The sequence below is a fragment of the Sphaerodactylus townsendi genome, linkage group LG05, assembly GCF_021028975.2.
Source record: "Sphaerodactylus townsendi isolate TG3544 linkage group LG05, MPM_Stown_v2.3, whole genome shotgun sequence".
NCBI lineage: Eukaryota > Metazoa > Chordata > Lepidosauria > Squamata > Sphaerodactylidae > Sphaerodactylus > Sphaerodactylus townsendi.
The window spans coordinates 119,222,825-119,245,935 of NC_059429.1; the positions used below are offsets into that span (position 1 = coordinate 119,222,825).

Here is a 23,111-nt window from a genome sequence, read left to right on the forward strand (position 1 = left end):
GTGGTTGAGAAAATTGTACACTTCCACATTATAATATAGTCCCAAATGAATATGAGGATTATCATTCATGTTTACATACTGCCTTTGTCAAAACCATTATTTTGTGTGTTATTGAACATGGTACTTTGATACAAGAGTGTTTATGTTAAAATGTATTTTAAGTTTCAAAAAGCAGGGGGCAGCATGGCTAGGTAGGCACGAGAACCCAGCCAAAGTATTCTACAACAAAGAAGGTCCGGCATGCTTTGTTCTGTGCCACAGGAATATACAATCTACTAACATCTTTATGTGAAACTTAGCATAGCTGTCATGGTATAGAACAGCAGTTTTAAGATGATATTTAAAAAATATTATCTACCAGGATTTCATGGTAGGCCTTCTTCATTTCTGCGCATCTTCTAGAGAGTTGAGAAAGGTCTCCTTCATACTTCTTAATCAGATCCTGGGGGAAATGAAGTACAATTCATAGGAGGGACTAGTATTACAGAAATACTTTTCATTTGGGGTTTTGTATATATGTTTGTTGTGAACTCACATGTGGTTTTTTAATGTAATTTGTGCAACTTTCATCTGGGTCTCCACTCCACACTTGACCCATACCAGCAACATTCTGAAGGGTAATGTGTGTAGTGGGGGCACCAACTTTGGTCAGATAGCTACAATAAGATAACCTTGGATCCAACATACATGTCCATATGTGTCCAACTTTGGAGTTCATTTATTAATGTAATGTCCATATATAATGTACAAGAAGGAAACCTGCAAGGATTTGTTGGAGGCATCTTACTTCTCCTCCCTCACTCTCCCTTCCCATAGCTTTTCTCCTTTTTCTGCTTTCTTTTTATCTCCTCACACACCAGCCACCAGCCACCATACTTTTATCTGCCCCTCTCTTCAATTTTCCCACCATTCCCCTGATAGCCTCTATCTGGGGTGGATTCCACACAGTAGAAATATAATGTGTTGACAAAGGGAAATATCCTGGTTTGGAGAAGAACTTTGCATGGGTTTCTTCCCCAAAGCAAAACTGGCCCGTTATATTTCCCTCAACCCATTTTTTTTCAAAAACTGTCAAAATTGTGATGTTTTTGAAAATCCCCGGTGAAACCCGCTACCAAGAAAATGGCATGGGCGCCCTACTGCTTTATTTTTCCCACTCCTCTGCCCATTCTTCCATACTATGTCATGTCAGTAGATCTTTTCCCTGTATTTTTATGTGAATTTATTGTTAACTCTCCTATTCTCAAACCAAACTCTCCTCCTGAAACCCACCTGCATAACAGCAGTCAAAATATGCTCATGTCAATATGTTCTCTGTCAAAGTTACCTTTACTTCTTTGTAGAACTGTGACTCCAGAGTTTCTGCCTTGATAACCTTGGGTTTGATTTGACTTCTGCACTCACTGATGCTTTCTAATTCTTTCTGTAAAACTAATCACAAAAGGAAAGAAGTATTTCATATATTACAGCTAAGGCTTCACTCCGTTGACTTCAAGCTCTGATATTTCTGTCAAAAGTCATAATCGGAAACACAAACGGACATCTTATTCCTGATGGAATGTTGTTGTTGTTGTTGTTGTTGTTGTTGTTGTTGTTGTTGTTGTTGTTGTTGTTGTTGTTATACTTGTATACCGCCCTCCCCGGAGGGCTCAGGGCGGTGAACAACAAGATATACAAATAGAGCACAAAATAAATCAATAAATACCAAAAATAATTAAATAAATAATTATGGCTCTATACACATTAAAACCAAACCCATTAAAATGCAGCTTCCGAATACCAAACATAACAGATGGCGATCTACTATCAAATCCCCTAAACAAGCGGGGGCGGGGAGAGAAGGGGGAAGTAGGATCCACCAATGTTAAGGGGAGGGCCATCAGCGGCCGGCCTCCCCAAAGGCCCAGTGGAACAGCTCGGTCTTGCAGGCCCTGCGGAACTCATTAAGATCCCGCAGGGCCCGGACAGCTGGCGGGAGAGCGTTCCACCAGGCAGGGGCCAGAGCTGTAAAAGCTGTGGCCCAGGTGGAGGCCAGTCATATCATTGAGGGGCCGGGGGTCACCAGTAAATGTTGTTGCTGATATCTATCAAGTACACTCCCACCATCAGAAATTCAACTGAAAATATTCAACCTAAGAGCACTGGTCCTTTGACATTTCAAACAAGTGTTGGCCCTTGCTATAATTTCCAGTTCAGCATATCCAGAAGTAGGCCTCAGTGGATCCCCTTGTCACAAAAAAGAAAGCACCATTTGTGCATCAGATGGAGAAACCAACTGGTCTGGTGCAATGCCCTTTTGGAATTATCCTTCATAGCTCTCCAACTTCTATCTTCCATTTGCTCCACTTGTTCTCACCGAAGCTATTTAATGTCAGACACTGGCCCTTTCTGCATGGGCCAGTAAAGCGGCTGTACACTGGTATACATGATACCAGTGGAGCCCTGGGGCCATTCACATGATTCTGTGCAGGTGGCCCTGGAGCTGCTGCGGACTGCAGAGGTGCCTCCGCACAGAGGCGCATTCTGTTTTTTTATAAACTTACCTTCTCGCCCTGTGCCACTCCACAGGGACGAGGAAACATGCCCCTGCAGCCATGGCAATGCCTCGGGGGTCAGAGGGCAGCGTGGGTGTGTCTTCTCATCCCTGCAGAGCTGCGCAGGGTAAGAAGGTAAGTTTTAAAAAACAGGACGTGCCTAAAAGCGGCACCTCCAACCCAATGCCATTTGCTTGGCACCAGGTACACAACGGTATTTTTTTTTAAAAAAAACTTGCTAATTGAGCAAGTTTTATATACATATATATTCTCCGCCAGTTGGGGGGGGGACACAGTGCTGCCTCATTTCAGAAGGGTGCTCCCCCAGAACTCTGTTTTTACTGTGCCTGGGGCACTGTTTTTGGCCTGTGCTGAGTGGCCCACTGTTTTGTTTTTCATACTGCTGGGTTTTCAATGGTCATCACCACCATGTTTCAACCAGGGTTTCTATGGACCTGCAGCAATGCCATAGGAGTCACCAAATTCAGCCTAAAATGACGTTTTGAGGGGAGTTTGAGAATTCCCTCACGTCCAGGGCATCTTAAGAGAAGGGAAAAAAGAGATAAAAGAACTCCCAGGAAACTTCTCCCGAAGATTCCATACATCTCTAGTCAACTTTAGATACCTTCTTTTTCTGCCCTGTATTACCACTAACTGACTTCATACAGCCAGAATGTGGAAAATATGACTCATCAGCTCAATAGATGACACAGGCCAAATCCTATTAGCAGCATATTCCCATTGACTGATTGACAGGGGAATCATAGCAGAGTTACTCTCTCATAAAATCATTGAAGAGTATAATTCTGCTCAGGGGTACACTGTTACTAACTCAAAGTTTTGATGTGGATTAATTCTTGAGCCTGGTTTCACAACCACACTCAGATTTTTCCTACCTCTTACAACTCCGGTGAGGTCAACAGAGCACTGGTTTAAGGCAAAGTGAAATTGAATGCTCAATATATCAGAGACATCCTAATATATAAATATATATTTGATTTGAAACCCTCATGGACATTATTTGAATATTTATTCTCAGATTCCTTGAAGCAACTTGACAGGTTAAAGTATTTCCATGACAACCACATCCTTCAGTAATCTGAAGGTACCCCGCCAACAAAACCTGGTTCCAGGTGGTTTCACAATGTGTGAAAAATTCTCGTGGCAAATTCTGAAACCATATTTACATACCTTCAACTTCAGCACTGAGACCTTTGATGGAGGCTGTAGCAAAACAGGGAGGGAGGGGAAAAAAGAAGAAAAAAGACAGTTAAAAAGAAGAAATGAAAATCACACATATAAGATAGGAATGGATGCTCTGAAAAAAATGGGGAAGGTGTTTTTAAGGCGGAGATTAATCTTACCTCCAGACAGAGCTTTAAATTCTGTCAACTCCTGAGGAAACTCAGCCAAATCAGGATTGTGTAAGAAGATCTGCTCCACAAGGGCATGCATCAAGGTGAAGCTCCGTTCCTTGCCTCGTAGCAATGATAACTACAAAAAGAATGCAGCAATAACTGACAGACCAGACAACTTTCATAAAATAAGGACAGTGGAAATGTGAGATCTCCCACATAAATTTAATAAGGGTGAAAAACTGAGATTAAAATATCCTTCTAACTTTCTGCTCAGTTGCACAGTATGAAATGAAGGCCGTTGCACAGTATGAAATGAAGGCCTGTATACAAGGCACACGATACCACATCTCCAACATCATCCCTGTGAAGGAGGCCCATCTTATTCCAGAGACTGGAAACTATGGCTAGGAACCAGTGCTCTGCACAGTAGCGTATCTGCCTAGGGACAAGGGCTACCCCTTGTCCCCGGGTGCCACTCTTCTGGTCATGTGGGAGGCGCAAAATCAGCCTCCCACATGACCAAGAAGTCCTGCTGTCTCGTCGTTTTTACGTGCCCCAACCCTGTCCAAGGGACGCAAAAAATGACGAGGCAGCAGGACTGCTGCCTCCAAGCACCCTCAACCCTGCCCTCAACCCCACCCTGGACTCCCCCCTCCCTTCCTCCCCCCCCCCCAGCCTCAGTGCTTATAAAAGAAGGTCTCCAAGGCCGGGACTGCAGTCTATTCTGGCCTGCCCGGAGGGGAGGTCAGAAGAGACTGCAGGCTGCCGGCTTTGAGCCTAGCCGGCAGGGGGAGTCGGGGGGGTAGGCACCCTAGACCTTGCTCATGTCCATGGTGACATGGGTGGGATCGAGGGCAGTGGGGTGGAGCCTGGGGGCATCAGGGGGTGGATCTTGGGGGCAGAGCCTGGGGGGCGTCCTGGAGACAATTTGTCATTTACCCCTGGTACGCTTCTGGCTCTGCGGAAGACACCTCAGTTCACTGTGCCCACAGCATTCAGGCCAATGAGATACACTGGAGCCCCCATCAGATGTGGAAATGGTAGTTTGAAGATGACAGGGATTTAGTTGGGCCACGAACAGAAATCCAAAGAAAAAGACCCATGGAGAAATCAACTCCCCAAGCAAAAGCAGTTTTCTTGAACAAACAAACCAAGGCGGGGATTTCCTGACCCCTATATAAGTTATTTTGCATAGCTAGCTTCCTTTTCCTGATCCATGAGGCATTTATTTCATTGGTTTCTGTATCCTATGTGCATTCTATCCTTTCTCCAAAGATTCCATCATAAGTGGCTTTTTGCATGTCATCCTAATACCTATGTTGAAGTAGCATGGAAAAGAGATCTTGAGTAGTAGGTTTCCAAGTAGCTTCAGGGATGGGAGTAGATGTTGTGCAGTGTTGATACAACATTACCTTCAGCCACCAACTGTAAGAAATGTCACACATTGCCACAACATTCTAGCAATCCCCCAAATCTTTTGGGGTCTACATGGAAGAAGATTCTGAATTTATACTGTAAGGAGTCTCAAGGCAGTTTACAAACTCCTTCCCTTCCTCTCCCCACAAAAGAACCCTTGTGAGTAGATGAGGCTGGGAGAGTTCTGAGAACTGTGACTAGCCCAAGGTCACCCAGCAGATTTCCTGTGCAGGAGTGGGGAAACAAACCTAGTTCATCAGCTTAGAGTCCACAGCTCATGTGGATGGGTGGCACTTGGAGAGACATTTTCCTCTTCCTACAAGGTCTAAGTCCAGCACATGATTTAATAAACTATGATGGGCTTGGGGCTAGTTTGTAGAGGAGGGGGCATCTGTTTTTCCAAGTGCCTGCCTCTGCTTTTATTATTATTATTATTATTACTATTATTACTATTGTTGTTGTTATTATTATTATTATTGTTATTGTTATTGTTATTTATTATATTTATAAACCGCCCTCCCCCGAAGGGCTTTCCCTTTCTCTTTCCCACCCACTTAATAAACTGATCTGACCTGAGCAAATCCAGGAGAGGGAACTAGACTTCCTGTGCATGGGAATAGTTTCCTGTATCCGGAGTAGGGGTGCTCAGGCAGCAAAGCCAAACTGGAAAAAGACAATACTTTATCAATTGGAACCAGTATCATTCCATCTTTTAACCAAGAGATAAAGGGACACAACTGATTTACCATCAAAGATACCATGGAAGTAAGATACTAATTAAGTGGTCTTGGATGGATATCTCTGCCTTTGTTCACAGAAAATTATTATTATTACATTTCACATTTTGGTCCAGTTTTGAAATCATGAATGTATTATTGCAATATCGAGGCCCCTCTCAATGATGAATATTATTTGACCACCGAGGAAGGTGCTGAAACATAGCTGGGCTGAAACGTAGCTGGTCAGGGTCAGTAATGGTCCTTTTATGTACATTTGTAAGGCTATTACAAATATTACAAATAGCCTTACAAATGTACATATCAATAAATATCCATATCATATGTATTTTAAGGAATATGCATTTTTATATTTTTAAGGACTACACACACACACATATACATAGATCTGCATTTCTTTACATTTATGCTTTTAATTTATAGATATGTTTATATTGGTCTTAACATTTTGGTTCTTAATTCAATTTATTTAGAGTTAAAGTGGCACCCTTTCTTTTTCTTTTGTTTTCCATTTGGGAGAGATACAAATGGAATACATTAAACACATATTTTTCTGAAGCTCTTTTTATTCATATAAATACCTTCTCTCTCCTTCTTTTCACTTATACATTTTTGTTTGGTGTAGATAGTGTAAGAGAGAACAGTTACATAATTGTGTAAATAAGAAGAACAAGTGCCTATGATCTTGGGAATGATCCAAGGACCAATTTAATGTTGACAATGCCATTTTCTTGGAGAAAGACAAAAGGTTTCCCTCCCTCATACAACAGTAAGAATTGTTTGTGTAAAATAATGATCTAAGTATCCTCAGTAGAACTGAGAAAGAGGTTCCCTGGCAAAGAAAGATTTTGTAGACATTTTCATAGTGATAGATGTGGTATTTCAGCAGTTATATAAAAAGAGAAACATCCAAATTGGGCCTCAGAATTGTCACTCGTATCATAAATCATTCATTTGATACACTGAAATCCTCAGGAAGGGTAGAGGAAGATAACTTCCTTTTCTCTTTAGAGATGTGGTAGAATTTGATAATATTCTTAAAGGTTCAAGGCTATGCAGTGAATTTGCACTCAGTAAGAGGAGCAGCAGATTGTGAATGCTGAGGAAGAGAAAATATTGGTCTTCGTGCCAATATTTTTTTGCAAGCAAACATTAACTCCCGCAAAGGAGACACAGAATGTGTGACCTAGAAGCCACATAAGAGTCAATTCAAATGTTAAGATTATGTGTGCATGTGTGAATGTGTGTGTGTGTATGTGTGTATATATATATAGAAGAAGAAGAGTTTGGATTTATATCCCCCCTTTCTCTCCTGTAGGAGACTCAAAGGGGCTGACAATCTCCTTGCCCTTCACCCCTCACAACAAACACCCTGTGAGGTAGGTGAGGCTGAGAGAGCTCTGAGAAGCTGTGACTAGCTCAAGGTCACCCAGCTGGCGTGTGTGAGAGTGTACAGGCTAATCTGAATTGCCCAGATAAGCCTCCACAGCTCAGGCGGCAGAGCTGGGAATCAAACCCGGTTCCTCCAGATTAGATACACGAGCTCTTAACCTCCTACGCCACTGCTGCTCCTGCATGTATATATAAGCATATATACATGCAGAAAGAAGCAGTTCTACATCTGAAGCATGATTTTCTTGCTTCCCTCTTACCATCAAAGCCCAAAATGTCCCCATGGATGGCAATCTTTCTATTTGTAAAAATGCTTGGGTGGATCCAAGCCCAAGTATGTAGCTTTGAGATGTCTGGCTGAAGACTAGAATAAGGATAGATTAAAAATGTAATTCCAAACTGTACTGTCAACGAGGAATTTTCAGGAGGTCATTACTAGTGGGGTTTTTTAAAAAATGAATCTTCTTTAAACTGGATGCTACGTTCAGAAACGGGGGCGGGGGGGGGGGAACCTGTCTAATTCAACCCATTCCATGCAGCAAGACAACCAATTTGGACTCTCTTGGTAGCACAATCAAGAACTCAATCCAAGCACAATCAACAGAGAACTGTGCGTCATTACAGTATGGCACAATATCCCACTCTTCCCCCAAAGAACACATCATGTATCATAACATTTTGAGCCATATTTTTCCGGTGGAAACTGATCCTGTCTTTTGCCCTCAGTTCCCTGAATCTGGTTGAGCTGGGATGATCAAAAAAGGAATTGTTATTCTTATATTGAGATTCTGTTGGTAGTTTCAGGAAGGTTGGTCTGCAGTAGAAGAACTAGATTTAAGTCCAGTAGCACCTTCGAGACCCACGAGATTTTGGGGGCATAAGCTTTCAAGAGTCATAGCTCCCTTTTTTCCCAAAAACATATCTGACAAAGGGAGTTTTGACAACTGAAAACTTATACCCCGAAAATCGTGTTGATCTCTACGATGATATTGAGAGTGCATTGATGTACCCAATTGGCTGGTTCGAGTGTTAAGCGGACCATATGGTACAGCCCTCAAAAGATATCTGTTTACACATTCTTTCCCCCAAACCAAGAGAATCGAGGATTCCAGATCAGCTTTCCCACAGTCTTAACACACAAAAGGAGATTTCGATACATGTGTGGGGAAAGAATTTCACAGAAACCATCACAGAATTGTTCATCTGGGTTGAAAAAAACCTGCCTCTACTTAATGTCTTCAGACTTCACACTTTTAGCCCTTATATCATTTTTCACCACATGAGGGTGCTTTCAGACAATTCAAAATGCCAGTTTGTAAGAAAAGCGCCTTGGGGTGTTTTGATCAAGCCAATTGGTAATAAGAGATTTGGCCTGAAACAGACTTGTGTATGTATGTGCCCAGATAACACATTCTGAATTCCTCTTTTTGAAGAAGGTGGACAAGGAAGAGAATTTAATACAGAGTTTCCATGTACATGGTCTTTTACAGCTTTAAAAACTCATATGACTGTTGTCAGGAAGTTTACAGCCAAAAATTCAAAAATCAGTTAAACAACCAGGTGAACAGTACCCTAAATGGTTAATTTTGCCCTCAACCTCTCTATTCCACCTTAACCAGCTATGCTCCCATATTGCTAACACTGAAAAAACAGGAGCATTCTTTGCACTAGATACCGTGTTTCCCCGAAAATAAGACAGTGTCTTATATTAATTTTTGCTCCCAAAGATGTGCTATGTCTTATTTTCAGGGGATGTCTTATTTTTCTGTGTTCTGTTTGTCGGGCATGCTTCCAAACAAAAACTTTGCTACATCTTACTTTCGGGAGATGCCTTATATTTGGCACTTCAGCAAAACCTCTACTACGTCTTATTTTCGGGGGATGTCTTATATTCGGGGAAACAGGGTAGGTAATGTTTGTAATTTATTATGGTTTTCCATATCAATGTTGAAATGTTTGGAAGGGTCATATCACATCAGAAGCAATATATAATTTATGAAAAAGGTGCTATTCCTAGGCCATTTCTGCAAAGCACAATTATACCGGGTTACAATCAGTATCTTACAACCCGGGTCTGTTTTATCCCAGTTTCTCCCTTCGCATGGCTGACCGTTTCTGTGAGGGAATCAAGTGAAGACCGGGAGGAAATACTCCAGTTTGTTTTGCATGAGCCCGGTTCTTTTGTATTTACACCACAAGCTTATCCACACATGCGCAAACATCCCCGGTGTCCCACATTCTGATTGGCTGTTGTTTTTGAGTGGTAACTTGAATGAACATCAGGCAGGGAGATCAGGGGGGTGGGGCGGGGCAGGGTGATCAGGTGGCTGGACAGGGAAAATAAACTGGTTCTGCTTCTGTGGTGTTTGCATGATAGCAGGTTCACCCTGGGATTTTTGAAAAGGATCGCCAAATTGGCAATTTTTGAAAATCCTGGGATGAGGAAAATATCACGAGGGAAACCCACTTTAGGACTGGAAACCATGCGAACTTCTGGGTCAGACTGTGATATTTCCCTTGCTCAACCTAGGATATTTAGACCATGCAGAAACGGCCCAAGATACCCAGAAATAGTTTTCTACTGTAAACTTCAATGGTCTAAACATAACAAACACCTTAAGCAGAAAGTGAATTAATTACAATTGGCTTTAAGGGGAAAAAAATCTATACTATTTCCTTGTTGGTAAACAATATAGCCCCTTTTAACAGCGGTCTGATAATTATTCCCTGCTGGGGTACGTAGAACGCACAGTGCCACAGTTTTGGGTCATCTTTGAGAACAGAGACGCAGTCTTTCACTATGAGGTCTGTGCAAATACCTATCACAAAGAGTGGAAGTGAGGAAAACATTAAGGCAAGTCGGCATACAAGATTGTCAGAGTTGAGGGAATATAAGATGGGGAAAATAAGTAGAAAGAGTTCCGTGGGTGGGAATTATGCCAAAATTCAGCGACGAGCAAATGCAGTATGTGTGAGAGTACAAGGTTTGCCTTTCAATGTCCAAAAGCCTCTGCTTCAATGTCCTAAAGGCTTGGGACTTTATCTATTCTAAGAAACCGGTATTTATAATTAAGGAGTATGCACTCTGAAACAAAGCATTTTTACAACAAAAAGCACTTACTCTGGTCAAAGAAGAGAGCCGGAACCCCTTGGCCTTCTCTCTCCCTGCTTTTTCATTCAAACAGTTCCCCATGGCTAAGATATACCACAGCACAGCAACAAACCTTGGGCTGTTTTGTAGCTGTTTGCATGCACAGATTTTCTGGCTGATGAGCTAGAACACAAACATACACAAAAAGAAGAAAATATCTTTGTTTGATTAAATTTTCAAGGCTTCCCTCTCTTTTGTCCCTTGGCAGTCACAGATTAGTTCGTGATCAGGAAATCTTGAGCTCTTAATGCAGATCTCGCTCAGGATGTGCAATGAATTGTTACGATGTGAATTCTCAGGATCGCAGAGTTCACGAGCAGTTCAGAGCAGCTCAATGAAGACAATCACAGGGTGAGCTGCATTCCATGTCAGCTGACAGAAGGCATGGAATGCAGTTTATATCACTTACTGCTGAGGTAGAACTGTTCACAGAGGCTGGAGGGGGAAGAAACACCCCAAAAGTGTTTTCCAAAACAAAAATGGATAGGTTTATTAAGAGTATTTCTTTATGCTGGGCCTTGATTGAGCTCCACTGGACTCAGTCACTAAGAGAACACTTATACCAAATGAGGAATGAATAAATTGTGTCAATTATGTTTTTGGCAAAAAAAAATTCCATTCTGTGGGTTTCATTTTGGCCTCCATATGTTTCTTTGTATTGTGTATGCATGTTGGGTGGTTTTTTACATGCAGTCTATAAGATATTTGCATATGCAATGTAAGTGATGTTGGTGATGGTGAAGAGCTGGTTTTTATATCCTGCTTTCCTCAACACTTAGGAGTCTCAAAGTGGCTTATGGTCGCCTTCCTCTCCTCTCCCCACAATAGGCACCTTGTGATGTAGGTGGGGCTGAGAGAGTTCTGAGAGAACTGTGACTAGTCCAAGGTCACTCAGCAGGCTTTACATTGAAGAGTGAGGAATCCAACCCAGTTCTCCATATTAGAATCCACTGGTTTTAACTACTACATGATACTGGCTTTTGCATATACCCGTGGTGGCGAACCTATGGCATTCCAGATGTTCATGGACTACAATTCCCATCATCCCCTGCCAGCATGGCCAATTTTTCTATCCAATGCTTCCAACTCAGCCTGTGTCCAGTTGATGATTCCCGCAGTGTACCTGATGACGGGTATAGCCCAGGTGTTGATGGCCTTGATGGAATTCCCGCCGTTTAATTTAGATTTCAAAATTTTCCTGACCCTCTGGGTGTACTCTCTGCTGACAAGAGTCTTCACTTGCCCATGCTTGATGTTATTCAGCTGCAAAATGCCCAGGTATTTATAAGCGGCCTTTTGGTTGCACTTGATGAGTTGGCCATCAGGCATTTCAATCCCATCACTCTCTGTGATCTTGCTCCTCTTTATTGCCACAGTAACGCACTTTTCCAGGCCAAACTCCATCGAAATGTCTGTGCTGAATATTCGGACTGTGTTTACTAGTGACTGGATTTCTGTGTCTGATTTTCCATACAGTTTCAAATCATCCATGTACAGCAAATGTGAGATTTTTTCTGAGTCTTTGGCCATTTGATAGCCCAACTTTGTTTTCTTTAAAATTACTGTTAGTGGGATCATGGCAATGATAAACAGTAAAGGGGATAGTGAATCACCTTGGAAAATTCCTCGCTTAATGTTGACTGTTCCAAAGTTTTCATTTCCGACTGTCAGCTCAGTTTTCCACTGTCTTATCGCTATTTCAGTGAATACTCGAACGTTTTTGCTGATGCCAATTGTTTCCAACTATGGGGCAGTGAGTCAAATGCCTTCTTGTGATCGATCCAGACCATCATCATCATCATCATCATCATCATCATCATCATCATCATCATCATCATCATCATCATCATCATCATCATCATCATCATCATCATTAGGAAGCAGAGAGGAATAAGCTCAGCTCAACCAGTGCTCTCTGTTTCTCATTTAATTCCAACCTGAGAAAAGCCATTTGAACCTAGTTTCAAGGTAGATGCTGCAATTGTGGTGTCATCTTTGAGGAAAGAAAATGACAGCAACAAATGCACTGTTCTATTCTTTCAAGAAGATGGATTTCAGCTCCTCTCCCCACCCAGATTAAGATAGAAATCTAAATCTTATCTTTGATCAAATAAATATTATTTTAATATCAATCTTATTATTAAGAATAAAACAGTGAGTCTGTAGTTGTCATTTTCTTTCCTCAAAGATGACACCACACAATCCCAGAATCTTCCCTCTCCCTCCTCCTTTTGTTTCACTAGAGGTTTCCTGAGAAACAAAATCTTCTTTGCCTTTGTAATTTCAAGCGGACTCAACTAACAGTACCACTGGAGGGCAGGCTGCTCTTCCTCAGCTCCACCTCCACCAGAATACTAGTGTTGGAGCCAAGGGCGCAGCTGTGTATAATGATGCCCAGGGCTCACCCTGAGCACTGTGCCCCTTCCACAGCTGCACCCTGCCCCCGAACTTCCCAAACTGAAAAAGGTATAGTATGGGGATTCAGGATTTTTCAGGAATCCTGAAAATTTCTGCAGTCCATTATACCCAAATCCAAATGTTGCCATATTTTTTTATTCATATCCCTACAGCTGACATAATCTTGTGGGGTTTTCAAGGCAACAAACATTCAGAGGTGATCTGTCATTGCCTGCGTTTGCATCATAGTGCTAATTTTCAGTGGTCTCCCACCCAAATACTAACCAGGGCAGGCCCTGCTTAGCTTCCAAGATGTGATCAGATTGGGATATCCAGGTCAGGGTGGCTAAAGGCTACATGTTCATTATTACATGAACCATCATATCCAGACTCTGATCCATCTCTTAGGCTCCTAGGCATGTTTCAGTAAGTAAACAAGAATAACAAATCTCTCAAAAATTAATTTCCCAAACAATGTCTACAAGGTATCAGGCAGGCTGATTGGCATGAACAAGTCATCATTCACGAAGTATTACCTTCTGGAGGTGCTATTTCCGCTAATGAACTCTCTCAGGTTTTGACTTGCCCACGGCTATTTTAGATACCACAGCAGGTAGTGCATATTGTATTTCAAATCTAGAATATCTCATATTTACTTTCATGCTAGTTATGACTCTCCTGGCTATAAAATCCAGGAGCAACATAGATCATCAAAACCTTTCCTCACATTTCTTTTGAATAATGCAGTGAAATGACAACTTATACATCAGACTGCCTGCAGTATTACAATATGAATGTCAACAACACAACTGGTTAGTTGCTCTCTTTGCAAGGGAGAGCTCACCTCGTGCTTTTAAAATTTACATTGAGGACAGCTGGTGTATTGCTGTGGCAGCATACACACACACAAACACACACACACACACACACACAAACACCAAAAAGCTCTTCGTGTCACTTACTGGCTCCAGTTCTGCCATGGAGGCTGGAAGTTCCCGTATGGCAAGCAGAAGATCCAACTGTTGGCCCATGTTAGGTATTTTACACATCTGCATAAAGATGGGGAGACGATAGTTTACAGCAGTTGCCATCTGTCCTATGCATACCAGTCTGAAGCTGTCATATATCACAGATCTATCTAGTCTGATGACACTAGTGGCATGGGGGGCCCTTGTGGCTCTTTGAAGAGCCAATGGCTCTTCTCCACACTGTTCTCCAACATGGCCCCTGCCCTGTGTCTCTGGATTTGTGTTTCAGTCAAAGGGATGGATTCCCTGCCATCAATTTGAACTGGGAGAATTTTTTTTAAAAGAAAAGGTGACGCCAACTGCAACATCACATCGCTCTATTTAAAATAATGGCAGTGGCATAAGGGAGCTCTAAGAATCCCCAGACACTCCATAGTAAACCATACAGTTTCTGACAATTCATAGAGCAACCTATGTCACTTTTTTACCTGAAGTGATGTGATGGAGTTGGCTTTGTGTTCCGTCCAGGGGCGTACCTAGGCAAACTGGCGCCCGGGGACAAAACCTGAGTTTGGCGCCCCCCTCCCCGCCCGGCGTATGGGCTGCCACCCTCCCCCACCATGACCAAACACAATGATTTTTTTTGTACTCAGCTCACAAAACACCTCCCCCTCCCGTCCACAAAACATACATGGCTCTCTCCCCACCAACTCTTTTCCTAATTTCCATAATCACAACAACCCTATGAGGTAGGTTGTTAACCTGCAGAAACAAAACTCCAAAGCCCGGCTAGTGCAAGTGGGTTATTAAGCATGTAAATCTCTCACAAATCACCCCCCAGCAAAACATTTTACCAAACAAATGTCAGCATCATCTCCTCACAAAACACTCTCCAGTTGAATCCACCCACAAACAGCATCACTTTCTTAAAATGGTGTTTAAAACTAGGGGGCTCCAGCAGGATTCTTCTTTTCAACCCTACCTTAAAGGGAGAATCAAGAAAAGGGTCCCCGGTTAAAAATAAAAGTTAAAGAAAGTGATGCTGTTTGGGGTTGGATTCTCCCCCACCCTGAAACAGCATCACTCTTTGAGAGTTGGAGATTCAAGATGGAAACAAATAGCAAGATCTCGAAGCTGGGAATCTCGGAGCAAATTTGGGCACTTTCTAAGACAAAAAAATTGTCCCGGGATTATGGTCCTGCCACTTTGAAATATACCGAAACAAATCACCTAGATGCAAGGTATTTGGAGTTTCTTTTTAGGGGTATTTAATTTGTTTTTTTGGCCTGCAGGGAGTACATTTTTTAAGATATCAGCACCATTACGATTTCAGGGCATCATCCAGAGACTGTCTCTGATGATATCACCTCCTGAGTTTGGCGATGTTTGTTTCAGGGGCAGCAAAGTTATGGACACCCAAATGGAATGCCCCCAATCCCATTGTTATTGTTTTCAATGGGAGCTGAAACGCCTTGAGATGGGGCTACCCATTTGAGGGACCATAACTTTGGTCCCCCTGAACTATGACTTCACTTACTCAAACTTGGGTAGCATCATAAGAATAGTTATTAGATGAAATTATGTACCCCTGAAATTTTGGTAACCTGTCACTAGCATATTTTAAAAAATACACCCCTTCCAAGCACCCCAAGAAATTTGCCCAAGATTCTTTGTTTTGCAGTGAACTTTGCTCCATTGTAGCTAATGAGGAACTTTCACTGAGAGCAGGCTGCATACATTTTTTTTGAAGATAGAGGCGCCAGATTCTTTCAAAGTGAAAGTCTCCAGGAGGGTCTCCTGAAGTAATAGCATCCAAGCTTGGGTGAGCTTTGGCTTCTGGAGGGCGAAGGGGGCGATTGGAGATAGTCTCTGAGAGAACTCAGGCCACAGGCTTTCACGTGCAGGAGAGGGAAACAAAAGGAAATAAGCCTTTTGGGGGCTTTGCATAAAATTGAAACCCCCCCAGGAAGCAAAGGTCTCCAAACCTGGGATGCTATTACCAGGAGGGCTCTCCTGGAGCCATCATCCATCCTGAAAGTCTGGTGCCTCTATCTTCAAAAAAATGTGCAGCCTGCCTACATACACTTCAGTGAAATTCCCATATGGCTACAATGCGCAAGGCAAAGTCACTGCAAAACAAAGAATCTTGGAAGGCACATTTCCTTGGGGTGCCTGGAAGAAGTGTAATTTTTTAGAAGCTAGGATTAACTTTAAAGATTTCTCAGGAGTATCATCTGTTAACTATTCTTATGATGCCACCCAGAGTTTGGTGAAGTTATATGTTCAGGGGGACCAATGTCGCTATGAGCCCCCAAATGGGTAGCCCCTATCTCAGGTTAGCTTATCCCATTTGAAAACAATGGGTTGGAGGTCACCCCTTTGGGGAATCCATAACTGCTGCCCCTAAACCAAACATCACCAAATTTGAGATAGTATCATCAGGACAGATCCTCTCTGGATGGTACCCCTGAAATTTTGGTGTGCTGCTAGTCCTAGAAATGCGCCCCCTGCAGGCCGGAACGTGAAAAAACACTTTAAAAACTTAAAAAACCCACAAACGACCCTGAAATGCTGGCGCCCCCCCATGTGACCAAATGAGGGGCGCCCGGGGACAGAGGGTACCCCCTGTCCCTAGGCAGGAACGCCACTGGTTCCGTCCCCACCCTCCCACCCCCAATTCCTGCCTACAACCAGTAGTTGGACACTGCTTGGCAATCCAAAAATGGGTAAGACCCTTGCCTGCTAGGGTTTGTGATCAGCAGGTTTTTCCCACCTTGAAGCAGTCACCACCAGAGCAAAAGGTTCGCTTCAAACCTCCATCAGGTGCAAGTACCATGCCAGGGACGGAACTAAATGAATCTTTTTTGGCTGTTGGCAATTGTGTATGTGGCCCTCCATAAAGTGAAGAGTGAATACCACCATTACCATGCCCTCACTTAAACAGTTCTCCAAGGTCTCAGGAGAGGTCTTTCCCTGTTCTACTACATGGAATCCCTTCAGTTGGAGAGACTAAGGATCAAACATTGGGCCTTACAATTTGGACATAATACTTCTCACGCTATACATGAATTAATTAGATCATAGATGTCAAACTTGCACCCCTCCAGATGTTGTGGACTACAGTTCCCATCATCCCCTACCAGCATGGTACTGGCAGGGGATGATGGGGACTGTAGTCCATAACATCTGGAGGGCCGCAAGTTTGACACCTGTGAATTAGATGAAATCTTGTGGTGCAATGCTGAACAGAGTTATACATTTTTAAATCCCCCCAAGTAAATGAACTTAGAATGCTGCCATATTGCTTATGATTCCACTGAAGGTAATACATTCACTGTGCTATCTAGGCCATACTGTTGGACTCAGATCTCCCTGTTAGTCATGTCCATCACAGAGGAAAAGGCACTATAGGGGTCCAACTGGATTACTTCGATATATAGTATGCAATACAACTTTTCTACTGCATTGTTTGCCAACCTTCTTTTGTTGTCTGTGTCAGACAGTGCTTTTATTGCCTCGTTCTCTAATTTTTATTGCTCTGTTCTCTAATTTTGTGGGTTGTGTGTGTTATACTCTTCTTACAACGTTGTTTTTCACTGTAAGCCATTTCAAGTGTCAGAGAAAAAGGTGGACCATCAAAGAAGTAGTAAATAAATAAATAGTGGGATTCAACTACCTGATAGGATTCAACTACCTTATATACCAAGCTTTAAAAGAAAATAAGGCCAAAGGTGGGAAATTTGCCACATGGATGCCTGTCCTTGGGAAAATGCATTTTCTAAGTGTACTTTGGGATAAAGGTGCCAGAACCCTCCCAGGGGCAAGGAATCACCTGTTTTGTGGCTCCTCCCCCACTGCCATTCAACTTAACAAACTTAGGCCTAAGCCTCTGCCACCAGTAATTTATTTTTAAATTTGTATTTATTTTTATTAGATTTATATCCCACCCTTCCCAACCAAAATCAGGCTCAGAGTGGCTTACATTCAAGGTTAAAACACTGAATGATTCTACTACAATATGGAACTTAACATTAAAATTAACACTAAAACCTACTTTAGAGATAATGCAGTGATGCCATTTCTGGTTCACACTGCAAGTGATGCCATCATGTTGCCAGCATCACATAGACACTCTGGTTTTCAAGCAGAAACTTTATGGTAAAAATGGCATCTGCAATAGAGTTTTTGCTCAAATACCAGAACACCCCATTTCACTAGTGATGTGATGATGTCACTTCTAGCGTGTACTGGAAGTTATGTCAACATGCCACAGGTAACAGAGGCCTAGATCTCAGTTTTCCACCAGTAAGTTCCCCACCTTCCCCACCCCCCATTCTCCTCCAGTTACCAGGGAGTACCTGGCTACCCTACTCTGCGATTATATAGCTGTGATTATTTGAACAGTCCAAATAGATCTTTATAAATACAAAATGTAATTCTCAGAACAAGAAGCCTTTGAATGCTCAGCAGGGACAGAGTGAGGGGGAAGTGCGCCCAGTGCGCGAGCGCGCCACGCACCCCTCCAAGCCCCCATCCCGCCCCATCCCGCCATGCCTCTGCAGGGGCGCCCAACCGGTGTGCCATGGGGTCCTCTGTCCCCCGTCCCCTTGGTGCTACGGCTCTGCTGCTCAGGCCAGAACCAAATACTTCTTGTAGACTACAGAACCCTGAGTGTTAAATAGCAGGCATCTTTGCAGATCAGGATATTTGTACTGCCACAAGAATAATCTCGCAAGATCCAGAGGTACTGTTATCTATCAACAGTGAAGAGCAAATACTCAACAATATTAAAGTGGCTAATAGACCTAAAGAAGATGGGAGAAATTCAACACAGAATTGTAAATGTCAGAACATTTGCAAAAAAAACACCCCATACCTCCCAGTCATTTTTAAAAGATCATAGCTCAAAATACTACTGACCTGACACCTAAATTATACCCATGGGATGTTTCTTACCTCATACCATGAGAAATATCTCACCCCGCATGAGGTGGTCCACATTGACTCTGGCTGAAACCAGAGCTTGCAAAGATTTTTAAAATCACCTCGTTTCTAATCCTAAGATTTTAAAGACAGTTTTCAGCATTGTCTTCTGATCAGGTTGCAATACTTGAATACATAAAACAGCCAACGATCTGCCAGAACATTGGTTTCAATAAAGTTTCACGAGCTGCATGTTTACGATGCTCTGAACTCAGCACAAAACAATCACCCCAAAAATGAAGGAGGCAAACGATAAGGTGGGTACACAAACATTAATTTAGTCACAGATACTGTTCTTACTTCGAGCATAAACTGATCCACCAGGTGTAGATCTGAAGGAGATCCTTTAAATGACTGATACATGTCAATATCCTTTAAAGTGGGCTGGTATCTGTGGGAAATCAATACATATTATCACTCCCAGATCCAAGAGATCAGTGGTAAATAGAGGCATCTTTATTCACAAAATTGTAATACAAAATTGTAATATTATAAGGTTATTTTTTTCTCCATGATTTTACTGAATTTTAATTTTTTTAAAGAAAAACAGCCAAAACTGTGTGTAAGTAAAGAAAAGATGGCTTCCTGTACTAAATTATTTTTTAATTAAAAAAAAACTCCTTGAAATTTTGCATGTATTTGTCTAATCAGAAAGAGGCTAGGACTTTTCTACTCTCTGTTTTTGAAAGCCATCCTTGTTGCTATCTTAAGAAGACACGGCTTGCTGCAGAAATCGGCCTCTGGTTCATATTGTGCCTCAGGGTTCTACCCTGTTTCCCCGAATATAAGACATCCCCGGAAAATAAGACGTAGTCGAGGTTTTGCTGAAGTGCGAAATATATAAGGCATCCCCCGAAGTAAGACGTAGCGAAGTTTTTGTCTGGAAGCATGCCCGACGAACAGAACACAGAAAAATAAGACATCCCCTGAAAATAAGACATAGTGCATCTTTGGGAGCAAAAATTAATATAAGACACTGTCTTATATTCGGGGAAACACGGTATCTTGTCCTCTGAACTGTTTAATATCTACAAGAAGCTGCTGGGAGACATCCTCCAGAGATCACACGGCTCTCCATTGAAATCCAGAGAAACAGTAGAAATGTTTGGTTGAGGTGGGTTTTCTGGGCTGTGTGGCCATGGTCTGGAGGATCTTGTTCCTAACGTTCCGCCTGCATCTGTGGCTGGCATCTTCAGAGGTGTTTCACAGAGGGAAGTCTGTTAACAGAATGGACTGCCTCCAGAATGCTGTTCTAAGGTGGCAGGGGACCCCCGTGCCGTGACTGCATGTGCAGTATGAAACTGCTACAGTGCTCTCCTCTTGATATATGGAACCACCATTTCTTTTGAAAGCAGAAGCATGTGGCTTTTCCACCTTAACACATTCGTACAAAACACCAGATTCCGTTAGCATCTGCCATGTGTGTTCCAGAGCTGAAGCATCTGCATAGTGACTATTCCAGAAGAAACAGTGATCATTTATTTATTTATTTTATTGAATTTCTACACCATTCATCCCCGTACAGGCTCACATCATGCACATCGGGGAGGGGGGGGGGGTCATGTGTATCACGTTTGTCCTGTGCACACAGTGAAAACAGGCTTTTCTCTAAATGATATAAAATAAAGCCAAGCAATTGATATGCATTGATGTTATCTTCAGCATATCATAGAATCACTGAATCACAGAATCATAGAGTTGGAAGGGGCCATAAAGACCATCTACTGGCCATAAAGACCTCTCAGTGCAAGATCAGCCTAGAGCAGGGGTCTGCAACCTGTGGCTCTCCAGATGTTCATGGACTACAATTCCCATCAGCCTTTGCCACCATGGCCTAGAGCAGGGGTAGGGAACCTGCGGCTCTCCAGATGTTCAGGAACTACAATTCTCATCAGCCCCTACTGGGGGGGGGGGGGTGGGGGGGGAGGGGGCCCGAAGGGGGGGGGGGGGGGGGTGGGGGGGGGGGGGGGGGGGGGAGGGGGAAGGGTGAGCTTGGGGGGGGGGGAAGGGTGTTTTTGGGGGTGGGGGGGGTGGAGGGGGGGGGGGGGGGGTGGGCGAGAGGGGGGGGGGGGGAGGTGGGGGGGTGGAGGTGGGGGGGAGGGTGGGTGGGGGGGGGGAGGGCGGGGGGGGTGGGGTGCGGGGGGGGGTGGGTGGGGAGTGGGGGGGGTGGGGGGGGGGGGGGGTGGGGGGCGGGGGGGGTGTGGGGGGGCGGGGGGGGGGGGGGGGGGCGTGCGGGGGGGGGGGGGTGGGGGGGGGGGGGGGTGGGGGGGGGGGGGGGGGGGGGGGGGGGGGGGTGGGGGGGGGGGGGGGTGGGGGGGGGGGGGGGTGGGGGGGGGGGGGGGTGGGGGGGGGGGGGGGTGGGGGGGGGGGGGGGTGGGGGGGGGGGGGGGTGGGGGGGGGGGGGGGTGGGGGGGGGGGGGGGTGGGGGGGGGGGGGGGTGGGGGGGGGGGGGGGTGGGGGGGGGGGGGGGTGGGGGGGGGGGGGGGTGGGGGGGGGGGGGGGTGGGGGGGGGGGGGGGTGGGGGGGGGGGGGGGTGGGGGGGGGGGGGGGTGGGGGGGGGGGGGGGTGGGGGGGGGGGGGGGTGGGGGGGGGGGGGGGTGGGGGGGGGGGGGGGTGGGGGGGGGGGGGGGTGGGGGGGGGGGGGGGTGGGGGGGGGGGGGGGTGGGGGGGGGGGGGGGTGGGGGGGGGGGGGGGTGGGGGGGGGGGGGGGTGGGGGGGGGGGGGGGTGGGGGGGGGGGGGGGTGGGGGGGGGGGGGGGTGGGGGGGGGGGGGGGTGGGGGGGGGGGGGGGTGGGGGGGGGGGGGGGTGGGGGGGGGGGGGGGTGGGGGGGGGGGGGGGTGGGGGGGGGGGGGGGTGGGGGGGGGGGGGGGTGGGGGGGGGGGGGGGTGGGGGGGGGGGGGGGTGGGGGGGGGGGGGGGTGGGGGGGGGGGGGGGTGGGGGGGGGGGGGGGTGGGGGGGGGGGGGGGTGGGGGGGGGGGGGGGTGGGGGGGGGGGGGGGTGGGGGGGGGGGGGGGTGGGGGGGGGGGGGGGTGGGGGGGGGGGGGGGTGGGGGGGGGGGGGGGTGGGGGGGGGGGGGGGTGGGGGGGGGGGGGGGTGGGGGGGGGGGGGGGTGGGGGGGGGGGGGGGTGGGGGGGGGGGGGGGTGGGGGGGGGGGGGGGTGGGGGGGGGGGGGGGTGGGGGGGGGGGGGGGTGGGGGGGGGGGGGGGTGGGGGGGGGGGGGGGTGGGGGGGGGGGGGGGTGGGGGGGGGGGGGGGTGGGGGGGGGGGGGGGTGGGGGGGGGGGGGGGTGGGGGGGGGGGGGGGTGGGGGGGGGGGGGGGTGGGGGGGGGGGGGGGTGGGGGGGGGGGGGGGTGGGGGGGGGGGGGGGTGGGGGGGGGGGGGGGTGGGGGGGGGGGGGGGTGGGGGGGGGGGGGGGTGGGGGGGGGGGGGGGTGGGGGGGGGGGGGGGTGGGGGGGGGGGGGGGTGGGGGGGGGGGGGGGTGGGGGGGGGGGGGGGTGGGGGGGGGGGGGGGTGGGGGGGGGGGGGGGTGGGGGGGGGGGGGGGTGGGGGGGGGGGGGGGTGGGGGGGGGGGGGGGTGGGGGGGGGGGGGGGTGGGGGGGGGGGGGGGTGGGGGGGGGGGGGGGTGGGGGGGGGGGGGGGTGGGGGGGGGGGGGGGTGGGGGGGGGGGGGGGTGGGGGGGGGGGGGGGTGGGGGGGGGGGGGGGTGGGGGGGGGGGGGGGTGGGGGGGGGGGGGGGTGGGGGGGGGGGGGGGTGGGGGGGGGGGGGGGTGGGGGGGGGGGGGGGTGGGGGGGGGGGGGGGTGGGGGGGGGGGGGGGTGGGGGGGGGGGGGGGTGGGGGGGGGGGGGGGTGGGGGGGGGGGGGGGTGGGGGGGGGGGGGGGTGGGGGGGGGGGGGGGTGGGGGGGGGGGGGGGTGGGGGGGGGGGGGGGTGGGGGGGGGGGGGGGTGGGGGGGGGGGGGGGTGGGGGGGGGGGGGGGTGGGGGGGGGGGGGGGTGGGGGGGGGGGGGGGTGGGGGGGGGGGGGGGTGGGGGGGGGGGGGGGTGGGGGGGGGGGGGGGTGGGGGGGGGGGGGGGTGGGGGGGGGGGGGGGTGGGGGGGGGGGGGGGTGGGGGGGGGGGGGGGTGGGGGGGGGGGGGGGTGGGGGGGGGGGGGGGTGGGGGGGGGGGGGGGTGGGGGGGG

At 47.4% G+C, this 23,111-nt stretch overlaps 1 protein-coding gene across 1 annotated transcript in view; it reads right to left on the reverse strand.

Moving 5' to 3' along the window:
* LOC125433352 (formin-like protein 6) overlaps window positions 1–19,323 on the reverse strand; it is a 44,126-nt gene extending 24,803 nt beyond the window's left edge. Inside the window, exons 1-7 of the mRNA XM_048497855.1 lie at window positions 19,237–19,323; window positions 13,948–14,034; window positions 10,559–10,711; window positions 3,899–4,028; window positions 3,726–3,758; window positions 1,328–1,431; window positions 359–442 (exon numbers count right to left, since the gene is read on the reverse strand). Coding sequence (XP_048353812.1) covers window positions 359–442; window positions 1,328–1,431; window positions 3,726–3,758; window positions 3,899–4,028; window positions 10,559–10,711; window positions 13,948–14,034; window positions 19,237–19,299 — 654 coding nt within the window. The 5' untranslated portion in view covers window positions 19,300–19,323. The remainder of the gene's footprint in view (window positions 1–358; window positions 443–1,327; window positions 1,432–3,725; window positions 3,759–3,898; window positions 4,029–10,558; window positions 10,712–13,947; window positions 14,035–19,236) is intronic.
* Between the last annotated feature and the right edge of the window lie 3,788 nt (window positions 19,324–23,111).